This window comes from Coffea eugenioides, chromosome 2 (genome assembly GCF_003713205.1).
Source record: "Coffea eugenioides isolate CCC68of chromosome 2, Ceug_1.0, whole genome shotgun sequence".
Classification (NCBI taxonomy): domain Eukaryota; kingdom Viridiplantae; phylum Streptophyta; class Magnoliopsida; order Gentianales; family Rubiaceae; genus Coffea; species Coffea eugenioides.
The window spans coordinates 14168464-14189629 of record NC_040036.1 but is presented as its reverse complement, the minus strand read 5'-3'; the positions used below and the strand labels follow the sequence as shown (position 1 = coordinate 14189629).

Below are 21166 nucleotides of genomic sequence, written 5' to 3'. Positions count from 1 at the left end.
ATAGAAGAGAGGCAGTAAGGTTTCTGGAGTAACTGAATGATGGTTACCTTAAATTTTGCAACTACTTCATCTATTATAACAAGAACAATGATCAGGTTGAATATACAAGATAAAAGTTTTGAGAGTTAATTGATATTAACATCAATTTGGTACAATTTTGGTTCAACTCACACGTCTTCCTCTTTATCTTTTCCACTTGTATAATATAAAGTCTGTCTAGCATAAAAAGTTAGAAGAAAAATAGAATTGTAATTTTGATCTCAAATATTAGGGGTATGAGCACTTCTAGTTCCTAAAATTTAGACAAAAGCAAATGTAGTTTTAAATGTTTCAATTTTTAAACACATTGAGTCTAATAGACTGATTTTTGCCAATTGCTAATAGAATCTGATCACGTAAAAACAAGTGATTTTTTGAAATGACTTAAAAAAAAGTGAAAACATTATTTTTTGCTATAATTTGTAGTAAAAGAGGATTAATTACTCACACGATGATCATGTTAGTTAGTCTTTAGCTCATAATACAAAAACACGGTTGACGAAAAAAAATAGGTTAAAGACTAATTAATTACTTGATCAGCATATGGGTAATTAGTGATATTTTATTACAAATTATGGCTATCAATATTTTATTAATTTTTTAGAATATTTTCAAAAAATTAGTTACCGGCAAGTGACCTGATTCCAGTAGTAATTGGTAAAAACAGTCATTAGGATTAATTGTGTTTAGAATTTGAAACATTTGGGACTATATTTTCTTTCGTCCAAATTTTAAGTATTAAAAGTACTTATCCTCTAAACATTTGAGATCAAAACTACAATTCTCTCTAAAAGAAAATACATACGTTTTACTTGAAAAATGAGTAGACATTTCTCCACGGATCTGTGGTGGCCTGGCATTCGATTGTATAGTTACGAGGCTTGTCTCCTTCGTTTTGCTAATATATTCTCTGGTTTCTTTGTAAAGGGCGATTGTCTATTTTAGCCAGACTTAAAAGCTAAGCTGGGGGATGGTGGTTGATGATATGTGTATCTTATGTGGTCATGCATGCTAGTGAAACTGAAAATCACCTATTTTTCAATAGTCAATTCTCTTTTCAAGTTTGGAGGCAAATTCAGCATTTATGTCTAATACACGGGACAGCATTGGTTGTGTTCTATTATAGCAGCAGCTCATTCGTTGATCAAGTATGCACGTTATATTTTCCGACTACTATTTATCGCATTTGGAAAGCTAGGAACTACAGCACAAATATTGGCCGTGTAATTTTGTCATCCAAAGAGTGATTCAAGATGTGAAAGGGGAAATGGTGGCTTGGCGTAGAGTTGAAGGAACCAAGAGAAATTGGAAAATCGGCCTCAGTTGGGATCTTGATGAATCATAGATAATAGCACACGGAGTTTTTCTTTTTCTCCCTCATTGTGGCTTTATTATTATTTTTATTTATAAGTGAGCGATTTTAAATCCAGAATCTCTTAATTACAATTCTTTTATCTTACCATTCAATTCAACTCCCTTTTAATAGCTTATGGAGTTGATTAGTTGTATGTTGGGAAAAAAAATAGTGGCATAATATGTAGTTGGGCCAAGATTTAGAGGCCACATCTTAGGTGCAAAAGCATATCAATGATCGTAACTAGATAATGTTACGTCTTCCATGAACTCTATATTCGGAGAACAAAACATTTTGATGGCTCATTCCAGCCTCCTATAACCAAGACGGAAGGAATCGGAAAGAAGTAACCATTTCAAGCAATCTCTAAAAAAATAAGTCTCATATTGTCTGTTGCAACAATTTCAAAAGCTTTCTTCATCAACAATTGATAGGTTACGGTTGATACTGCCAGAGGAGGATATAAAAAGATACTTAATACACATTAAAAAGGCTCAAAATATGACCCATGCACGATGAAAAAGCTCTTTAGAATGCATGTATACCCTTATTTATTTTATCCAAGACTCTTAAACCTTACAAACAGAAGATAGAAAGAGGAGGATTTGAGAATCAAATCTCAAATTCCATAATTACGTGATTGATAGTGGATACAAAGATTGATTGCACAATGAACAACATTACTGTTCATATACTCTTTCTTATATCCATATTTTCCCCTAATTCTAAAAACCACGTCCCGTTCAAATGGTTAATGTCAAGTGTAACAACCATAAAACCGATTAGAACGAGAAAAAGAAAAAGAAAAAAGTCTAGAATGATTGGCTAAGATGAAGAACAAAGTGACAGCACAATCGTTTTCTACTCAATTATGATTGTCAAAATGATGATGTGGATCAGGTCCTGCTGGAGCCACTCTGTCAGGCCAGTCATTGTTGTTTCCACTTATCTTCACAGCTGCAAATTGTGCCTCCAATGCTATTCTAGCAATACTAATTTGCTTCAAAGGCCGAGCATGTGCAGTTTCTGATGAAAGAACTAGTAGGATAAGGCAGAAAAGAAATTTCATGTTAGCCATTTGATTTAGTTTACAAGCAGCTGTAATAGCTCTTTGGAGATTTAAGTGGCTAGTTAACACAAGCAGCTTTGCAACTGATTGAAGATTAGGTAAATGATTCAAAGAATCGGGGTTCCGTTATATATATTGCAACCCCATTTATGTCACAAATTTTTCCTCCTCAAATTTCTAAAAAAGAAACTGATTCAAAAAGCAGGTCCATCTGTCCTTACATGTAAAGTTCATATCTTATACTACTACTTTGAAAGCCCTCGAATTGTAGTTGACACAGAACGAATGAATTTCCAGTGATGCTCAATGACTGATGTGGCCTTGACGAAATTCCGGGTCATGGATGAGTCAAACTAAAGTAAATCCTTAGTCAGCAATTTGATTCATAGGTATATCCTACCCTCTCAGATAAGAAAAGGACAAGTTGGATTTGAGATGCTGCGGCACAAAAACTGCGGATTGGCGGCTGTTGGCTGGTGCAAAAGTGAAAGCTACAAGAATGATCCGTTCTTTTTTATCGCTGATGCAGCTGATGTGATATCATTGGTTAAGCATCCTTATGTTAATCACCGGCCAATTCAGCAGTCACCCCAGAACACGATTGCTTATTCTAACTTGGCCTTCTAGGTAGGAAATACTTTCCTTTTTCTTTAGACTTGTCGGGTCAGCTCAAGTGATGTCCTAGTGGACAAATTTGCTAGCACCTAAGACTAATGGATTTCTCTGAACCGAGGCTCTTGGTCCTCTGTTACACTATTGAATGTTGCTTGCATTCATGTTATACTACTATTATGTTTTAGAAGGTTAACCTAGTGTAACATGGTTGCAACCCTAAAAAGCACGACTACAATAGAGGAACAGGAACACCTAGAGCCGATGCATCGAGTCCCAAGAACAGTAGCCACATTGAAATTGTAACTGGGGCCAAAGAAACTGCGAGTCCTTGAGTTGTTTCCAGTCGAGCCACTTGCTGATCATCTTACCAAAATCCCAGCTTTTTAAAAAAAAAATTAAAGGAGGATTCCTTTATTTTCTTTAGAAGCAATAAGAAAAAGTTTATGCCTTTTTGAGCCACCCAGCTTTGGCTTGACTGGTGCAGATGGCTAACTGATAAGCGCAGCATCTGAGTAGGCCAAAGTGCATAGTACCATATTGATGTCGGCAAAAAAGGTCTTGCTCAAGACGAAATTCTCTTTTCATTGGACGTTTTCTCTAGACTTCAATGAATGTTAATCGTTGTTGTATGAACCTTGGCTTTTAGGTTCAGAATGCGACGCCGAAAAACTTATCTAAAAGATCATGATGAATCCATAGCAATAGTATGGCGACAACAAATTAGGAGCGCGCTTGTCAGACGACCTAATTGTATGACGTAAATGAACCATTACTGTTGATCAACAGTTTTTTAAGTAATCCAGTCAACTAGAGTATTGCAGGATGGTTTAATGGTTAGGCTGTTGAAATTTAATGGTTTATTGCCTAGTCGAGCTCATCCACTAAAGATAAAAGAGTATTGCAGGATCAGGATGGACGGCACGGCTGATCCAATTGATTCTTGGTGTGGTTTATTGCCTAGTTGAATTGGATTTTTCATCAGCATTTAAGAAGCACAAATTGCGCATTGAGTATAAACCTACCTTCGATTTCATTTTTCGAGAAAAAGACAGGAAGAGGAGGCTTATGGAGATGTTTTAAAATGATGAATAAGGACGGCAAAGATGAATGTTTAAATACCCAGAGAACTTTTACCCTCAAACAAACAAAAGATGATATATGTTTCCATGAATATGAAACCATGAAAACTCCCTTTCCAGGATTCCCCGGTGTCAATATGAAAACAAAAAGATGATCTTTCCATTCTCTCAAAGCTATGGCCAAATTATTAGTTTTCAAGATTTTAAGATTAGAGATACTTGGGCAAAATTCAGGTAATTTTGTTGTTTGCTCCTTTTATTTCAGGAATAAAGGCGTGATTGTTCATTAGTGCTGATTGGGCCTTTTCTTGGAGATGTTTAAGACTTGTAGTTGCTCCGCCTGAAAGAAAAGCGTGATTATGATTGTTTACGATTGGTGTAGTGTAGGTCTAAACACCTTCATTAATGCCCATATCTGGAGGATTGGCCTATTGCAGTCAGCAGATTCAAAAGTAACGACACCTTTAACTGAGCATATCTTCTTTTGACGTTTTTTGCAAGTGGAGAATAAAAGACGTACATACGTCATTAGTTAATGTAATAGAACCTTTTAGAGAAGGCTGAACATAAGCGTGAATTTAATGCAGGAAGAAGATGAACGCTTTTATTTTATTTTTTTTTAAATTAACGATCCCTTCTATAAATGTATTAATCATGTGCACTAAAATTTTCAGAAGGCTACCTTCGATGTAAAAACTTGACCATTAAAATTGTCAGTGCAGTTTGAAACAGCTTAAAAATGACCCATCCATGAAAGTTCAATTTATTTCGTCTAATGATTTCACAATCGAGAAGAAGCCCATGAATGCATAAATAATACCCACCAATAAACAGACAAGTATATTCATCTTGATTCTTGCAATTTGAAGCAAGACCAAAGGACAAACTTCGAGACTGTAAACAGTTGTAACATGCCAATTCTATGTAGAACAACTTCATTCAAGAAGAATTTATTGAATAACTGCTATTATCACAGAAGTCTTCGAGAGGAATATCAAAACCTGTAAATTACACTATCTAAAGCCCTTTCTTAATCTCAAAATGCTCGATCCATTCACAGAAGTCTTCGAAAGGAATATCAAAACCTGTAAATTATCACAGGAGTTATTGACCTTACAAGCCAAACAAGAGCAAGAAACAACAGGAGAAATGGTGCCTGACGATGGATTTAAATGAACAGATTGTTCAGATGGAGGGTGAAAGATGTTGGTAATGTCCTCGAGTGGCTTCCTCCAGAGTAGTCTTCTTTTTTTTAAACTCTGAATTGAAGGATGTGAATTGACTTCAGGAACCTCTGTTTTTGGGATGTTTTCTTTGTTGATTAATTCACAGAGAGAAGGTAGAGCCATTTATGACACTGTCTGTGTTTCTCTGTGCGAGTATTCGAGGGTAGTTTGCAGAAAGGCAACAGCTAAGAGAGACAGAGTCATACAGAGACAGATTAGAGGTGGGGATAGGAAGGGGTATTTGTACTGAAACTGGATTTGTTTTGGAGGGGAGATGGGATTTGCATTTTAAATTTGAGAGTTGAATCGAATGTAAAAGTTGTTTGGACTTTGGAGATGGTCGTTGTTTTGATTTCGAATAGTTAAAAATTCAAACAAGCCCTCCAACTCCAAATCCAATGGTCCTCTCCTCTCGTCTAGGACCGGGAGGGAGAAAATGCCCGCCAGCTTTTTTGTCTTGCAGAATTAAAACACTCCCCAGGAGGGAGGAAGCTTTGAATTTTCCACAGCGGAGCTTTTTTTAATCCCCGCCCTTGCAGACTAGACTACCAAATACGAACAACTAATGTATACAGTATAATGTATGTACATAAACAAAAGCAAATAAATTCATAATTTCCGAAACTTCTATTTTGGCAGTAATTACCAAGGGCATGCAATATTTACCATTCTAGCCTGGGGCAGGCAGCAATGAACATCTAGTACTATGGTTACTATTAAAGTCAAAATTCATGATAACCATACTTTGGAAACGAATGCTAGTTCATGTGATTAAAACTACTTTTCCAAAGCAACATGCCTAGTACTCTGAGTTGATCATTACAATTTACTTTTAGTAGCTGGGAAAACCATGAGCAAAGATTCAATCCCTATTCTACAAAGCATAATATTGGAAAGGAGAAAAAAAAAATTTTCCATCAGATTGGGAATTGCAAATTGCAGTGGCAAATTGGTATATAGGACTAAATATTTTCATGAAAAGATTAGCTGAAGATTTACAGTAATTGCACTCAGATGATCTAATTGGAAATAAACAACCCAGAAAAATTGAAAATGAGGGGGGAAAAAAATGTAATCAACTGCATAGCTGCACCAACTGCAACATAAGTAATCAAGTGAAGGGAATCATGCTGTTATCTAATCCATTTCAGTTGTAGGCATCACAAAATTTACATCACTCTGCTTGTGGGCATCATTCAACCAGATAATACTGCAAAAAGGATGTACAACCTTAACCATGGCAATATGCAGAGATCAGCGGCAAAACTCCATGCTTCACATTTTTGGCATTCAACATATTGAATTCATTCAATTTCCCAGAATTTGGGGAGCACAATGACAGACTTGTTTGCAAATTATGGACATGACATTGGACAGCAGTTATTGCTGACCCTGGGAAACCAACAAAATTAACAGGGCAGCTAAAAAACAAACTACTGCAGAATCCAATCTCTCGAGATAGTGAACTATGCAGATACATGTGCCTCTTAACTCCTGGTTGAGTATGACCAGCTCATTCGATGGGCATCCATGTGTCTGTGAGGCAGAAAGATAAGAGAGAAGATAATACCTAGAGATGACAATTGCTGCTTTAGCTGATTATGTTGGAGTGTGAACATCCCTTATTTTCAGCTGCATTGCAAATTTCTGAACCATTCTGATGTTTTCAACAGTTAAGGTATTTGTACAATTATATTTTTGAATTGCAAGTCAACACAAAGTCAGTAGCTAAAACAGCAGAGATGAAAGGATATTTTCTGTTCATAGATAGGATGGTTTAGCATAAGAAGGTTGTTGTTGGTCACAATTGCTCGGACTAAAATTTCCTTTGCTTCCTCATGTTTCTTTCTTAGCATGTTGCAGATCTGCATTAGAAACATTTCCAGTCACATCCAACTTCTAACAGTCCAGGTCTCAATGGAGAAAAGATAGGACCATTATAGGTGCATAAGAAATTTCATTCGTTTAGAAGACAGCTGACAGAAAACTATTTAAAGCTTGACAAGCTTATGATGATATCATCAGAAAGCAAAAGGGGCAGCAGAAACAGGAATAAACCTTCATTAACTACCCAGACAGTCACCCAACAATTTCATGACCAGAAATCAACTATAAGGTAACTAGAACCTATGATGGAAAAGAAGATTTCACCAGAAGCTTTAATTAAAAGATACTGTTGCATTATTCAGGAAAAAAAATTGTGTTTGCACCCTATATTTTAGCTAACTTGTCTCACAATAGGCTACAATCTTAATGAAAATTTCCAGGATCAAAGACCAATTAATATCATAAGCTAGGGGGGAAAGAATATCTTGTGATACTAGTATATTATAATGAAGAAGGAGTGAGTAATGTTACAAGTGAAAGAGCAAAACCTTAAGTTTACAAAGTTGCCGCAACTAAATCAGTTTAAAAGGCCGGAAGAAAATAAGTACCCAACAAGGTCAACCTTACATATGCATATTTCATCATAATAAAAGCAGCTTAAAGGAATTAAACTTGTACTTACATCTTCAAGCCCTTTAGCACAAGCATCCGCCTTTTCAATGTTGATGTCACTTTCTACAGAGAAGGTAGCATCTAGTCCACTCATGTCCCCAGGCACATCTACTCTGGAAGTTTGTGGATTTTTGTACACAGTCATGCTCTTCCCATCCGAAACATTCCCATTTCCACGTACCTGTTGAAATGTAAACCAAGTAACACTACGTGTTAAATCTATCATGTCTGCATGAGGCTGTATGTTTACAACACCACCTTATAAATGCAAATTTATTAGTTTAACATATCACCTCTCCATCAACAAGCTTTCCTATTTCTGCCGAATTTCTGCAGATTTCATTGAAAATCATGCATGGTGACAAGGATAAATCAGGAAAACAAACTCAAGTATATAGCCATTAATAAAGACAAACTCATTGCTAGGTGATGCTGAGAGACGCTTTGATGGATTTAAGATCACATCTGCACTAGAAGCCTGTAAATAAACAATGACATGAGCAATGATTGCCCAAGGTAAATTAGCTTGCTGCAAAGTAATTTATTGTAATGCCATAGCAGTTTTACTGATTTGAAGAAACCTCAACATCAAAAGGAAAAATATGGAAAGACAAACCTCAGCTATTTTTCGCTTAAGAGAGGGGATGGCTGGTGCTTGGTTCTTCATTTCAACAACTTTGGGAGTCTTGGATGGTGTGCTTCCAGCTAAAAATCTATTTTGCCGCATATCTCCTGAAACTGCAATTCCTTTCTGGGCTGCAGACTTCGATGAACCCAGGTTTGCTCCAGAAGTTCTATGTCAATACCACATTAATGAATACTAAGTACATTCATAAAGAACTTTGTAAAATATCACAGGAAAATACTACCTTAAAATTGTGAGGCCAGAACTAGTAGCCATCAGCTTTATAGCATTAGAAGAGGAGACTTTGTCTCCTTCAGTGGCTATGCCTTTCGTAGAATGACTAGCTTCCACATTCATGGGCAAACTTGCTGCTTTTGCAGGACTCTGAGATGTGGATTTAATTGTCAGGGTAGAAAGAGCAGGCATCTGCTTAATAGCTTTAGAAGAAGAGACTTTATCTCCTTCCGCAGCTGCGTCTTTCCTAATCTGACTAGTTTCCAAATTCACGGCCAAACTTGCTGGGTTTGCAGAATTTTGTGATTCTGGTTTCTTTGTCATTCCACTCGAAGGTTTAACACGTAAGCTGCAGGCATCAGGCCAATATACTTAAACAGTGGTATACAATATTTGCCATGATTGATTGCGGTTCTACGCATTATTTCAATTGATTTTGTGAAAGAAAGGCAGCATAATACACAAGCTATATCATAAATCACACGTAAGAGTTAGAAGTGAATACTCACAGTTCAACAGCTGTGATTTTTCAGATGTGAAAACCAAGAAACTCAAGAAATTCTTAAGAATCTACAGAGGGCAGTATTTATCATCAAATAGACAGGCATCTATGTGACAGGAAAAGAATGTGCAAGGATGCTCAGATTTGAAGATTACAAAATTCTCATTTCTCTGAGAAAAAAATTTGAAAAGCCAACAGAATATATTTCTAACCATAGAAACAGATGCCTCACCTGAATAAATCTAGAGTTTTAACATTCTTTTCACCTCCTCTGGATGAAGGTATTCGTTTATTCACATCCTGGTCGAGTAGTCTTGAATTCCACCAAATGAATGTTTCAGATAAAGGCATAAAACTCAAGTCATTTGTGGGGGTCTAAGTAGAAAAGCATCACCTATTTGTGTTAAGACATTTAGAGTTCTCCTGACTTCCTATATGAGAATGTTCCTTCCTGGTCAGTACTTCAGAACTTGACGGGGAAACACCAGCTACCATGTTATCAATTTTAGACTCTATGGAGTTGCAATTCCTGCTAAAAATTATCAGATGAAAAGTGTAAATTTCAGAACCATTTTCAATCATAATGTTCAGAAAACATCGCTGACCTTTCATCCGGAGGACATGGTTCTCCGGTGCCAATTAATCTCCCATGCACTGACGAAAGCTTTGTCTGATGTGAAGCATTCTCAAACCGAGAATCAGCATTGTCTCGTTGCTTAAAATATTTTGACCTAATAACCGCCTCCCTTTCTTTCTCTGGCATCATATTATTATTTGTAGCTCTACTGCACCACATAAAGAAACCATTGGACCAGCTAAGATTAACATTGGCCAATAAAATTCTGTCCTTAATTGACAAAACAAGTGAATATCTACATAGGTTAGCACCACCAATGTTAAGAAAAGGTAATTGTACACTCAGTGATGCTCTGCCTTAATTAACAGAATCATTTACCACCAGATATTGTAGAATCTGTGGTTTCTTGTGTCACTTTTGCACACAGGACATGCAAAGGTTGCAAAATCCTAACCTCTCTAATGAACTTGTAGAACGCTCCAAGCTGTCCTTGTTCTTCACATTCATTTGACTATGAGTAATAGAGTCTTTTGAGGCATCAGTTGATAAAATTGGTTCGACATAAGTTCCACCCAGAGCAGGCTCAGCTCCCTCTTTATTGGCAATATGAGCATGATTATTAGTACAAACTTCGCTCTCCCCATTGTCTTTCTCAAAGCTAGCAATATGCTGCAGAAATGATTAATTAGAAACAAGACTTTAGAACCCGAATCTGCTATAAAATGCTGTAGACTTTGTTCCCCAACCTGATTACTTACGCTTGCATCCCTGGGACTAACTTCCTCTTGTGTTTTCAAGAGAGTATCTTGACCTGACTCACTTCTGAGTACTGTATCAACTGCTTTGTGCTGTATGGTTTGATCAGTAATTGGAGAAGCTGACTTGTCTAGTTGGCAGTTTGATGCTTTCTCACTGGTGGATGTTGTCTTCTTAAGTGTGGCCATTTCTTCAGGAGATGCAACTTCATCTATTGCAGCCTTGGAGTTTGGAAAACCATCATCATGGGTTCCAGACTCAGAAAGGAAATTCTCATTCAACGTATCAGGACTGGCACCACTACCAACTTCAGAGTCAAGGTTCGAAGTAATCAAATCCCCTGATGCCGGCAGATTGCTGAATTTTCTATCTGCATGTGCATCGAGATCTTCAGCCAGGCAGTCCCCAGATTTCTGAGAATCTCTTCTGTTCAAAGAATCTTCCTCATTTTCACCTTTATTGACTTTTGGATCATCTTTCTTTGAGCTTGGCTTGAAATTGAAACCATCCAATCTGAAAGCAAGCATTGAAAGTGATGACTGGACACATAATGTGCTGAACAGTTACCCAAATTAAGGATGAATGTAAAGATTTGCAGTGCAGCATGAATCATAAATAGAAAAATGCAGGAAAGTGAATAAATAAAAGAGACAAACCCTGGAAATGTATGCATACTTACTCGCCAAAATCAAATGTAAATTCAGAGCGATCTGCTTTTCCTTGACTATTTCCACTTGCAGACTCCTCATTGGATCTTCCCTTGGATTTGCCATCCTTTTTAACCGGTGAAGAAATATCAATGTCTGGAATGTCTAAGTTGAAGGATGGGAGTTTTCCAAAATCGACATCAAGATTGAAATCCACATCCCTGGAGTATTAGCAATGTCAAATCAATTTATTGCAAAATGCAGCAGTAGTTCTATTTAGTGGGAGTCCGGAAACCCTTGCAGAAAACCATCAGGTCTTTCTGACAGCAAAACTGTACTCTATGGCCAATGTTCTAAACAAAAGTCACATAGAGAAATACTAGTATTTGTGCGATCTTACATTTTCCCAAAGTTGAATGCATTCTTCTTGCCTTTTGAAACAGGCCCAAAATCCAAATTCATAGAATCATCTTCAGTTATAGACGTTGACTTCCAGGAAGTCAGAAAGTCATCCTTCCCAAAGTCCAAATCTGACAAGAAGTAACAAAATTACTTTCTTATATGGAACAACTAAGATTAAACCACAGATTATTTTGGTCCAACAAGAGATACTAAACAAACAAGAAGAAGAATAATTTTCATCCTTAAGAAGCTAGCTACAGGTGGTCTGGTAATTAATCCAGCCCAAAGTTTGCTATCAACTTATCTTTTAGTTATTTCAACTATCTCACTTAATTTTGATACTTTATATCTATTTTGCACAAATTATTCTATTGAAAATGGCTTTCTACAGCTTTCAAACCAAATGCTTTGAGAAGAAAGCTGCACTGCAAAAGTTTGGCAACCCATCAATGAAGTCTGGTCTTCATGGCCTCTATCTTTAACTAGAAAAACAATAATTCATGAAAAATAATAATAATAATAAAATAGAGATAAAAAATGAGCTGAAAACTCTTCAGAAACAGATTTTGAAGAGGATACCTAGCAATGACTTTTTCTGTTTTGAGTTGACAGATGAAGAATCTTCCTTCTGGGATTCCACCATATTTAAGAACAGATTTATCTTTCAATTCAATCCTGCAAGCATTAAAAAGAGTATGTATTGTGAATTCGTAAGAATTAGCCATCCTGTTGATACATGTTTACAGACAAAAAGTATAGAGGCAAATTCATAGTCCACCAAATGCTGATAAATAAAGAATATTTTATCATGACTATAAATGATTCATCCATTCTGCAGAAACAAACCTCCAGAGAAATGAGATACAACACAAACTACTTGCATCTGTGAGTCAGAGAACTTAAAATTCTACCATCACAAGAAGCAACATTGTACATCATGAAAATCTTTCATAGCCTTTCCCAATCACTATTTGTGATATAAGTTATCACTATGATATCTGCAGGAATCCCAACTACAGACAATCAGCTGCAGGATTCTTTGTTGTAATCTTCTGTCAATGTTAAGGAAATGATAATTTCTCCAGTAGATATCTAATGAGGGATATCTAGACTCGAAACATCTAGCTAGAATAGTACTTCGAATCCAAAAGACACATCACACAGAGAATTTAGTAAAAACTTGCAAACATATTATCAAGTTTGGAAATGTTATTCTTCCCCTTTCTAGCTCCCATAGGCTGTGAATCTCTTGCCAAAGCCAAGAGAAAGCACTTCTATGGCAATCATAATAATAGACATGGTATCAGAATTATTGTCCTGACTACATGCGATCTTCGTCGAATCAATCACGATGCCATAAGGCATAAGAAATACTCATTTTAAATCTCTACACACCATTCCTCCTTTATATTAGACTAAACAACACACAGGACATGGAGCTTAGGACGCCATTGTTGAAAGAAATACAGAAACTGTTTTTTGTTTTGTTTTAGTGCCTAGAAGTTTTGCCATGCCTCCCACTTTTCAATAGCTGGTCAACACTAAGGGAACTAAGGCTGAATAACTGCTTTCTTACTGCCAAAACAAGGTTAGAATTGAGTATTGCTACATTTAAGCCTAACTTCCACGATGCTGACGTCAAGAAAATGCTTTTTTAATCAAACCAAACTCTATAAAAAAGTTTCAAAAGTGATTACTAATACTTTAAAAACCTAATCAGATTGTTTAAGTATCATTAATCACAAAACAGGTATAAAGCGGCTCAGTTAAAAGTTCTTAAAATTAGGGGGAAAAAACAATAAAACAAACAGATACACAAAATTATTATCCGCAAAACAACTATATTTCCAATTATTCAAGTTAACACATCTCAGAAAACAAATAACAACCGGATAGTTGCATAACTGCATTTCCTATTAAATTGCTCGATGTACAAAAAACGTAGAATTTATAGATACGCAGCAATGTTAAATCAAACTGACGATAAAGTGATGAATTTGAGGAGCGAAAGCTCGAGCTCGTGTGATAAATGACGATAATTAAAGTCAAATTACGAGATTTTTAACATAATTCTACAAAATTACGACATAAACCTGGCTTTGAGATGAAACTAGAAAGAAACTTAATCTAGTGATTATCCTAACAGCAGATATTACAACAAAATCCACGTACATTCATATGCGAGTGTGTTGTGCGAGTGTGTTGTGCGTGTGTGCATGAGAGAGAGAGACCTGAATTCAAAGAAGGTTGAGAGCTTCCGACGACGACGAGGAGGAGTCAGAGAGTGCTAGTGTGTGTGTGTGAGGCGGTTTGAATTATTTGAAGTGGTACGGCTTTTATACGCAGGAGGCTGGGGCATTTTCGGTATAAAGTGGCGGTACAACATCTTTTTTAGAGAATTGCCCGAATGGTCCTTACGTTTGCAATTTATAGATTTTTGTCCCCCACATTTCATATGATATATTCCACTCTCTAACGGAGTTGAACTTTGCAGTTTGGTCCTATATTTTATTTTACATCACTTTTTGCATGAATAGGTTATGCCAACACTACTTGAGATGAGATATGTTAAAATGTCTTAAGGACAAAAGGGTAAATATGGAACTCTTTATCCAAACAAGAAACGCATCTTATGTGTGTTTTATTTTTTGAAAATTGGAATTGAATTTTAAAAAAAAATATAATGGACGTATAACTCTATTTGAAATATTATGATTTCATTCTTAACCGTGATTGCCATTCAATTTATGAGCATGTGACGTGGTAATGATGGTTTGAGGCCAAAAGAGGTTTAGTAAAAAATAGTATTGAGATCAATGTTACGTTTTTAACACATCATTTTGAATTAAACTGATAAATATTTCAAGTTACACACTGGTATGGACTAGTTGTGCAATTCCTCCCTCATAAGCTTCTAATTTTACGTTAGTCCCCTAAACCAATCTCAATTATACGACAAAACCACCCCATTTATGATCGATTCTCAATTGGCCATCATACTTCCACTTGTATCAAAATGGCCTCTTGGATTCTTTTTCTCTTCTTTTTTTTTTTTGAGTCTTCCCAATTGTTTCCTATTATGTAGATCTAAATGACATATTAAAACCAAAATAATCGCCACTTCAAGAAAACATTGTATACTATAATATACTATATACGGTCTAAAATAAGGGCAAAGTTACAACTTGCACATTGAGGCAAAAAGCATACATTTAGGACCATTTATTTTGCTGTCATATGACAAAGTTGCGACTTCTATACCGCCTTCCTTATTTCTAAAGAAAACAAATAATGTTGTGCTTTGTATAAGAGTCGAGTTAAGATATTAGCATCGCAATTGTAGGTTTTTGAAACGTTATCCTATTGCTTATGTTTGTAATTTAGACGGTAAATAACTGATGATGCAGTGAATATACATTTTTTTGTTTTTGAAGTAATTAGTGAACACGTGTTAATTCTTTATTGTAAATGAGGAAATATTTTCCATCAACTTCACCTTCCATTTATCTTTTTTTTTTTGGTCAATCGTAAAATCTACTTCTACTCTTACTCTAACCTATATTAGGGGAAGGTCTACTCAATAGTAGTACAAGACACTACACAATAGTATTGCTTAGCACATATGCTTGACATTGAATTTCTTCAAGAATACGGATAGGTAATTCGATACATATAAGTTGGAAGGTTCCACTTTTCTGCATGGACAACAACAAGCCTTTTCCTAATTTGTTGCCAATAGATCAAATGTCCGCTGTGTTTTATCCAATGTTTTAAAAATCGGACCGTTAATTGAACCGGTGAAGTGAAAGGGTCGAGATTCAACCGGTCGGACCGGTTCAACCTCAGTTCAATGAATTTTTTAAAAAATAATTTATATAAATATATATGTACAAAATAAGACATGTAATGGACTAATTTAATACTTTATATGATGAAAAGTTTACTATTTTTTAATAACTTGAATTTTTAAAAATAAATTTTTTAAATTATAAGTTAAAACAAATAAATTTCATCTCAATTTCAATTATATCTAAATCCAACCCAAAAATATCACAATATTTTGAAATTATACAAAATTCACGTCTATGAGAATTTAGATATTGTGAACTTAAATTTTAATTTACGTTTTGGGATTTAGAGATTGCAATTTAAAAAAGGAAGTTTGGAGTTCGAAAGAAGTCAAGAAAATCGAAAATAGAAATGTAAACTTGATAAGAAACAAAAAATGAGATAAAAGTGAGTGGTTGTGGCATTAAATAATTTGGGTTAAAAAAATAATTCTTTTTTAACTTTTTTCAATTTAATGGACAAAAACAAAATTAAAAGATGGAAGAAAACATCAATAAATTAAAAATAAAGAGGTTTGATTAAAAAGGGAGTGACAAAAAAAAAGAGGATAGAGAGAGAGAGAGAGAGTTGAAAATTAAAAAGAAAGAGCCATGAGAGGATGAGATTTTGTAAGAAAAATGGAAAAAAGAAATATGAGTGTTTGTTTTATATAAATAAGTTATCAAAAAAAACTAATAAGATGTGATGGTGCAACGGTTAATACATTGGTCTTCTATTACAAAGGTCTTGAGTTCGAATCTTGATAGCTACAAAAAAGAGGGAAGGTTGAAAACCGGTTCAATGGCAGTTTTTACAGTTCGACCAGTTCTTAACCGGTTTTTGGCAAAGTCAACTATGGCATTGAACCGGACCGGCCGGTTCGATCGATTGGCAAAAAAAAAAAGGGGAAGGTTGAAAACCGGTTCAATGGCAGTTTTTACAGTTCGACCGGTTTTTGACAAAGTCAACTATGGCATTGAACTGGACCGGCCAGTTCGATCGATTGGCAAAAAAAAAGGGGGGAAGGTTGAAAACCGGTTCAATGGCAGTTTTTACGGTTCGGCCGGTTCTTGACCGGTTTTCTGACAAAGTCATCAACTATGGCATTGAATCGGACCGGTGCCATGGCTGGTTTGTAGTTCAACCGGTCGAACCGGCCGGTCCGGTCCGGTTTTCAAAACATTGGTTTTATCCTAACCGCTAGCTACATACAAGCTCGCAACATCTGATATGCAGCAGACATCAATCTTTGGTGTAGTTTATGGCCCTTTCAATATCTCCACGGCTAGTCGAACTGGTTCCGTAGCCTAATCTTTACCGGCAGGTCCCATGATTGATCCCCGTGTGCTAACTTAGTGTATATCCTTAAGACAAGATTCTACATAGCCTTAAGAGATTAGTCTGACCGAAAGATTGAAATACCACTAAGCGCGAAAAAAAAGGTATGACCCTTTCAATAAAGCCAAGGCAATCCAAAATGAGGGCCATCCGAGTTGATATATACTGAAGGATCTGGGCAGGCTGTAGTTTGTGGTTCACCAAATTGTACTTACAATGTCGTAGTTGAAAGAGCCTCCTTCTCCGCAACATTATTATTGTGTAACAGTACTAGTTCTTCATTATACAGATAAGCTGTTCGATAAATAATATTCGGCAGAAGTCTTCTAACATTCAAATCAGTAAACCATATGGAGTTTATTAGTTTATGATGTCTTGATTATACCACCTGCTAGCCATGAAATTATTGAAACACGTAGTAGCATTACGTTCCCCGGGCTAGCCATAGATGAAATGCTTAGAATTTGCAACACTCTATATACAGGAGATAAGTGAGCACAGATTGTAAGGAAATTTTCGGCACTGAAAAAATGACATTTGATACCATAAATCACAACCTTGCTCTATCCGTCTTTGGAATTGGTGATCGAGTCTTTTGTTACTTTATCAGGAGCAGGCTTTGGAGGGATCAACTTTCATTCATTAGGAACCTCGTGTGGCAATATTGAAATGTCGACTGTACAAACGAACACGTTTATTGAGCAGATTAATGTTGTGATTGGAGACAGAATTGAACGGCCAGAATTGTACATCATTTTCTTTTCAATGGTAACAGGCTATTAGACTGCTTCATCTTCAACTTCAGATTGAGGTAATCCTTCTGCTGATTTTCTTAGAATGCATGTAGCTGTTAAGTTGAAGAAAGTAAGACAACCTTTTTGGGCATTGGATAAGCTATTTTACAGTCACCATTGAGGTGGTAATCCTGCCCCATTTCCTTGCTAGAACAAAAGCTATTGATTTGCCCAATGACATAATACTAGCACGTAGTACCACAGCAAGTTTCGTCGTCCTAATGCCATCCCCAGATAGCACTACAAACTCCCCATTATCGCCTGTGACGTGCTTTAGCGTTGGAAAGCAGAAAAAACACCAGCTTGTACTGTAACATCTAGATCCTCTCTCTCTCTTCACACATTCACGGACAATAATTAGTTTTTCCCTGCAATGGAGGCCCAAACTGAACAACTATCCATCCCCGTACAATTATCAAGTTCAGGGACTGATCTGGGCCATCATCAAAAGCATAGCTCCTAATGGAGAACTGATGGAACTGGTCTGTCATTGTATTGAAGATTACTTTAAAAGGAAACCAGCAGATCTAAAAACTGGAATAATTATTGTAGCTGCTTTTGTCTTGCATCCTTCCCTGTATGCATCATTCATTTGCTGATGAGTCAGAGCAAGGTACCATGCCTGTGTATGAGACGTAGAGTTGAGTCCTCCGGGACTCCAGGAACACTGTGCCTAGACGCCTACCCCCCATACAAGTATGATTATCTTAAACAACAAAGCGATAGAAGACAATGTCGAGCTTTCTTCAGAAGCTATCCAGTGGGTTTGCACCACAAGTAGCCTGCTGCATGCTACAAACCATTTCAGAAGACTATATGTAGTGGGAGGCACCCTGGTCACCTTTTCCAACCCAAGAAACATTCAATCACAACATAAGGCCCCTTTGGAAAACTCTTGAGATCCTAGACCTGAAATCCTTTACTGTAACATCAAGAGTTTTATGAATGTATGGAGAATCTTAGGCCTCTTTACCCTTGATCACAAGTTGCAGTTAGACCTGTTGTTTTCTTCTGAATATTAAGCATGGATTACCGTCAAAAGTATAACTCATGATTATAGAAATTAGCATTGACAATAAGTATGTAAGTTTGAATGGAGATGAATGTCTTTCAAGTTATGATACAGACGTCAAGCTTCATGGATTATATCTGTTGCATAGAATCAAAGACTATAGACCTTACAAGACGACAAAAGCTACCAATTGGATACACTAAAAATGTTTATTGACGAAAATTGATGCTTGCTTAATTTGATGAATGTAAGTTTATGGAATATAAGCTTATACGAGATCCATATTTTTACAAATCTTACTTGTAAACCAAGCCATGGGAATCGATTTAGGCCACTGCTGATTCAGCCAAAAACTATTGAGCAATGGCATGTTAGTAAGTGTATTCTGCTTGTTCTAATCTCAGGGGGTTCTGTAAGAAAGACTGCCACAATAGGAGAATGATAAAGAATGAGACTCAATTTAACAGACTAACATTATCACAAGCCACTTCTATTCCAGAAACTTGGCCTCCGCTCCTGAAAGGCTGGCAACCGTTGATATACAATTGATGCAGCTCTTATCAAAATGCCAGCAGTTAAAGCCCATATAACAAACTTCTTGTTCTCTGAGTTGTGATCAAAGAAATGGAGTGCATATTTTTCTCCCATCCATTCTAGCTCCACTTCTCTTCTGTTTTCGTCCTGAAAGCACGGTTATGCAAAAAAGGTGTGGTAAGAGCAATTAGAACTGAGTTTAAGGTGAAAAAGCAGACAGACAAGAAAAAAGAACCTTGAGAAACATCTCTAGTGGTGCATCAAATATTTCTTCCACTTCTGCAGTATTTGCATCTGGTTTAAATGCGTATCTGTCCTGCATAATACCAATAACAGGAACGACTGATATCCCCCGCTGTAGGAACGAAAACAAAGAAAGAGAATCAGAGAGACTTGAAACAATATTCAATAGCCAAAACCTTGTCAAGCTCTTTAAGGGACATTTCAGTATTTGAGAGATGGGCAACACTTAATAACTACAATTACTTTTCTTTAAAAAAAAAGTTTTTTTTGGTAGAAACAAACAACATTTACTTTAGTCATCTATACTTGCTATAGCCTCCAGAAACTTTCAGTTTGCTGTCAGATATGGTTTTAAAATACTTCATCAAAACCTTAAATTTCAGAAGATCCCAACACCCAATTGCAGGAAAGTTAAGCAAATCTTGCTTTAGATAACTTCTCGTATTTTCTTGGAATCAGATTATAAAGGAAATCAATAACCTAAGCCAAAAATATCTCATAGCCACACCGAAAAACTTCAGGAATGGAATCTCTAACAAAAAGCTAAAGATTCATACTCAAAAATCAGCATAAAGCCATCTTCTTTTGCGCTAGCAACTTCAAGCATCAGCAACCACGCAAGGCAGCACAAGAAAAATCAAAGGACTCTACCATACAAACTGATTATCACAGTTGATAAATCCCTACACATTTGATATTTCCCAGATTTATCGAGCTATACCAAAATAGAAACCAAAAGGGAAAAAAATCAAGTCAATTTCCTACAGTTGGGCAAATATACAGCTATTCTTTTCAGTTGGACTCTACCATACAAACTGATCTACTCTTTTCCCTACACAAAAGGAGACTTGAAAATTGTTCACAAATCTTTCGATCATTACCTTAGTAGTGAAGGATTCAAGAACAGTAACAACATTTACAAGTGAAGGGTCCAATCCTATTTCCTCCTTAGCCTCCCTCAATGCTGTCTCAATGTCATTAGCATCGCCTTCCTCAACTTTTCCACCTGGCAATGCTACTTCCCCTGCAAACCCAAGGGAACAAACAAATGGACACCCAGGACGAAGATGTAAATCATGTATAATACTTATGCTATATAAATCGCTTAAGGGCCTTTTTTTCACCTGAATGGGAGGACAGCGTTGAAGATCTTTTGGTGAGGATAACACGGACATCTCCATCAATCCCTTCAAACAGGCAGATCAGGACTGCAGCTCTATTATTGGATTTGACATTTTCATGTTGGCTGGCATTACTAATTTTATCATCTTCAATAGGATTTGTGATTTTGTTGTTGGTACTATAATTAGTTGGAGGTTTGTATAAACGGAGCTGTTCAGCTAAGTTGTTAAGTTTCTGGGATCCTTCAAACTTGTTGCAGTCCATGAGAAACGAGTATGACGTACTGTGAATTTGTATTCTTGAATCCCGATGTTGGTCTAATTTCCCGACCACTTTGGTCAGTTGGTAGGTAGCGGGGCAAATTGAAATTCAACGAAAAAAAAATTCAAAGGATCAGATTTCTGGTTCCTATCTAACAAAAATTCTTTTTCCTCTTTCACCCTTGTTTTCTATACAAATTTTACGAGAAAATGGTTCAAAACATTTCTTATATTTCATTAAATAAATTTTTTCGCTCTTCAATTTTAAAATAGTAACCTTACGTTACTTACAAAATTAAATATGTAAAATTTGGTTCCAGCCTATATTTTTAACCAATTTTTTTACTTTGAATACATCACATAATCCACACATAATCATTTTTTTGTCAGTAAATTTACCGTTAAAGGCAT

The 21166-nt window shown here is 36.2% G+C and overlaps 2 protein-coding genes across 2 annotated transcripts; both read right to left on the bottom strand.

Annotated features, from left to right (window-relative positions):
• Positions 1 to 2258: 2258 nt before the first annotated feature.
• LOC113757027 (uncharacterized protein At4g18490) lies at positions 2259 to 12267 on the bottom strand. Its single transcript, XM_027300447.1, has 17 exons — positions 12204 to 12267; positions 12014 to 12106; positions 11623 to 11752; positions 11255 to 11443; positions 10578 to 11088; positions 10274 to 10488; positions 9848 to 10027; positions 9637 to 9771; positions 8751 to 9089; positions 8498 to 8675; positions 8298 to 8359; positions 8175 to 8211; positions 7892 to 8062; positions 7118 to 7247; positions 6861 to 6977; positions 6619 to 6774; positions 2259 to 2431 (listed from the first exon to the last, which is right to left on the bottom strand). Exons 1-17 carry the CDS (start codon positions 12265 to 12267, stop codon positions 2259 to 2261), a joined length of 2880 nt encoding a protein of 959 aa, XP_027156248.1.
• A 6537-nt stretch (positions 12268 to 18804) lies between these two features.
• LOC113762768 (nudix hydrolase 11-like) lies at positions 18805 to 20844 on the bottom strand. Its single transcript, XM_027306353.1, has 4 exons — positions 20498 to 20844; positions 20255 to 20397; positions 19366 to 19485; positions 18805 to 19277 (listed from the first exon to the last, which is right to left on the bottom strand). Exons 1-4 carry the CDS (start codon positions 20757 to 20759, stop codon positions 19074 to 19076), a joined length of 729 nt encoding a protein of 242 aa, XP_027162154.1. The 5' UTR covers positions 20760 to 20844; the 3' UTR covers positions 18805 to 19073.
• Positions 20845 to 21166: the final 322 nt, after the last annotated feature.

Coding starts and splice junctions, on each gene's coding strand:
- LOC113757027 (XM_027300447.1), bottom strand. CDS start 12,267: ATGGTGGAATCCCAGAAGGAAGATTCTTCATCTGTCAACTCAAAACAG. Junction 9,772..9,847: donor CCATGTCCTCCGGATGAAAG/GTCAGCGATGTT, acceptor AATTTTTAGCAG/GAATTGCAACTCCATAGAGT. Junction 9,090..9,636: donor AAATGTCTTAACACAAATAG/GTGATGCTTTTC, acceptor TGATGCCTGCAG/CTTACGTGTTAAACCTTCGA.
- LOC113762768 (XM_027306353.1), bottom strand. CDS start 20,759: ATGGACTGCAACAAGTTTGAAGGATCCCAGAAACTTAACAACTTAGCT. Junction 20,398..20,497: donor AACGCTGTCCTCCCATTCAG/GTGAAAAAAAGG, acceptor TTGGGTTTGCAG/GGGAAGTAGCATTGCCAGGT. Junction 19,486..20,254: donor TTGAATCCTTCACTACTAAG/GTAATGATCGAA, acceptor TCGTTCCTACAG/CGGGGGATATCAGTCGTTCC.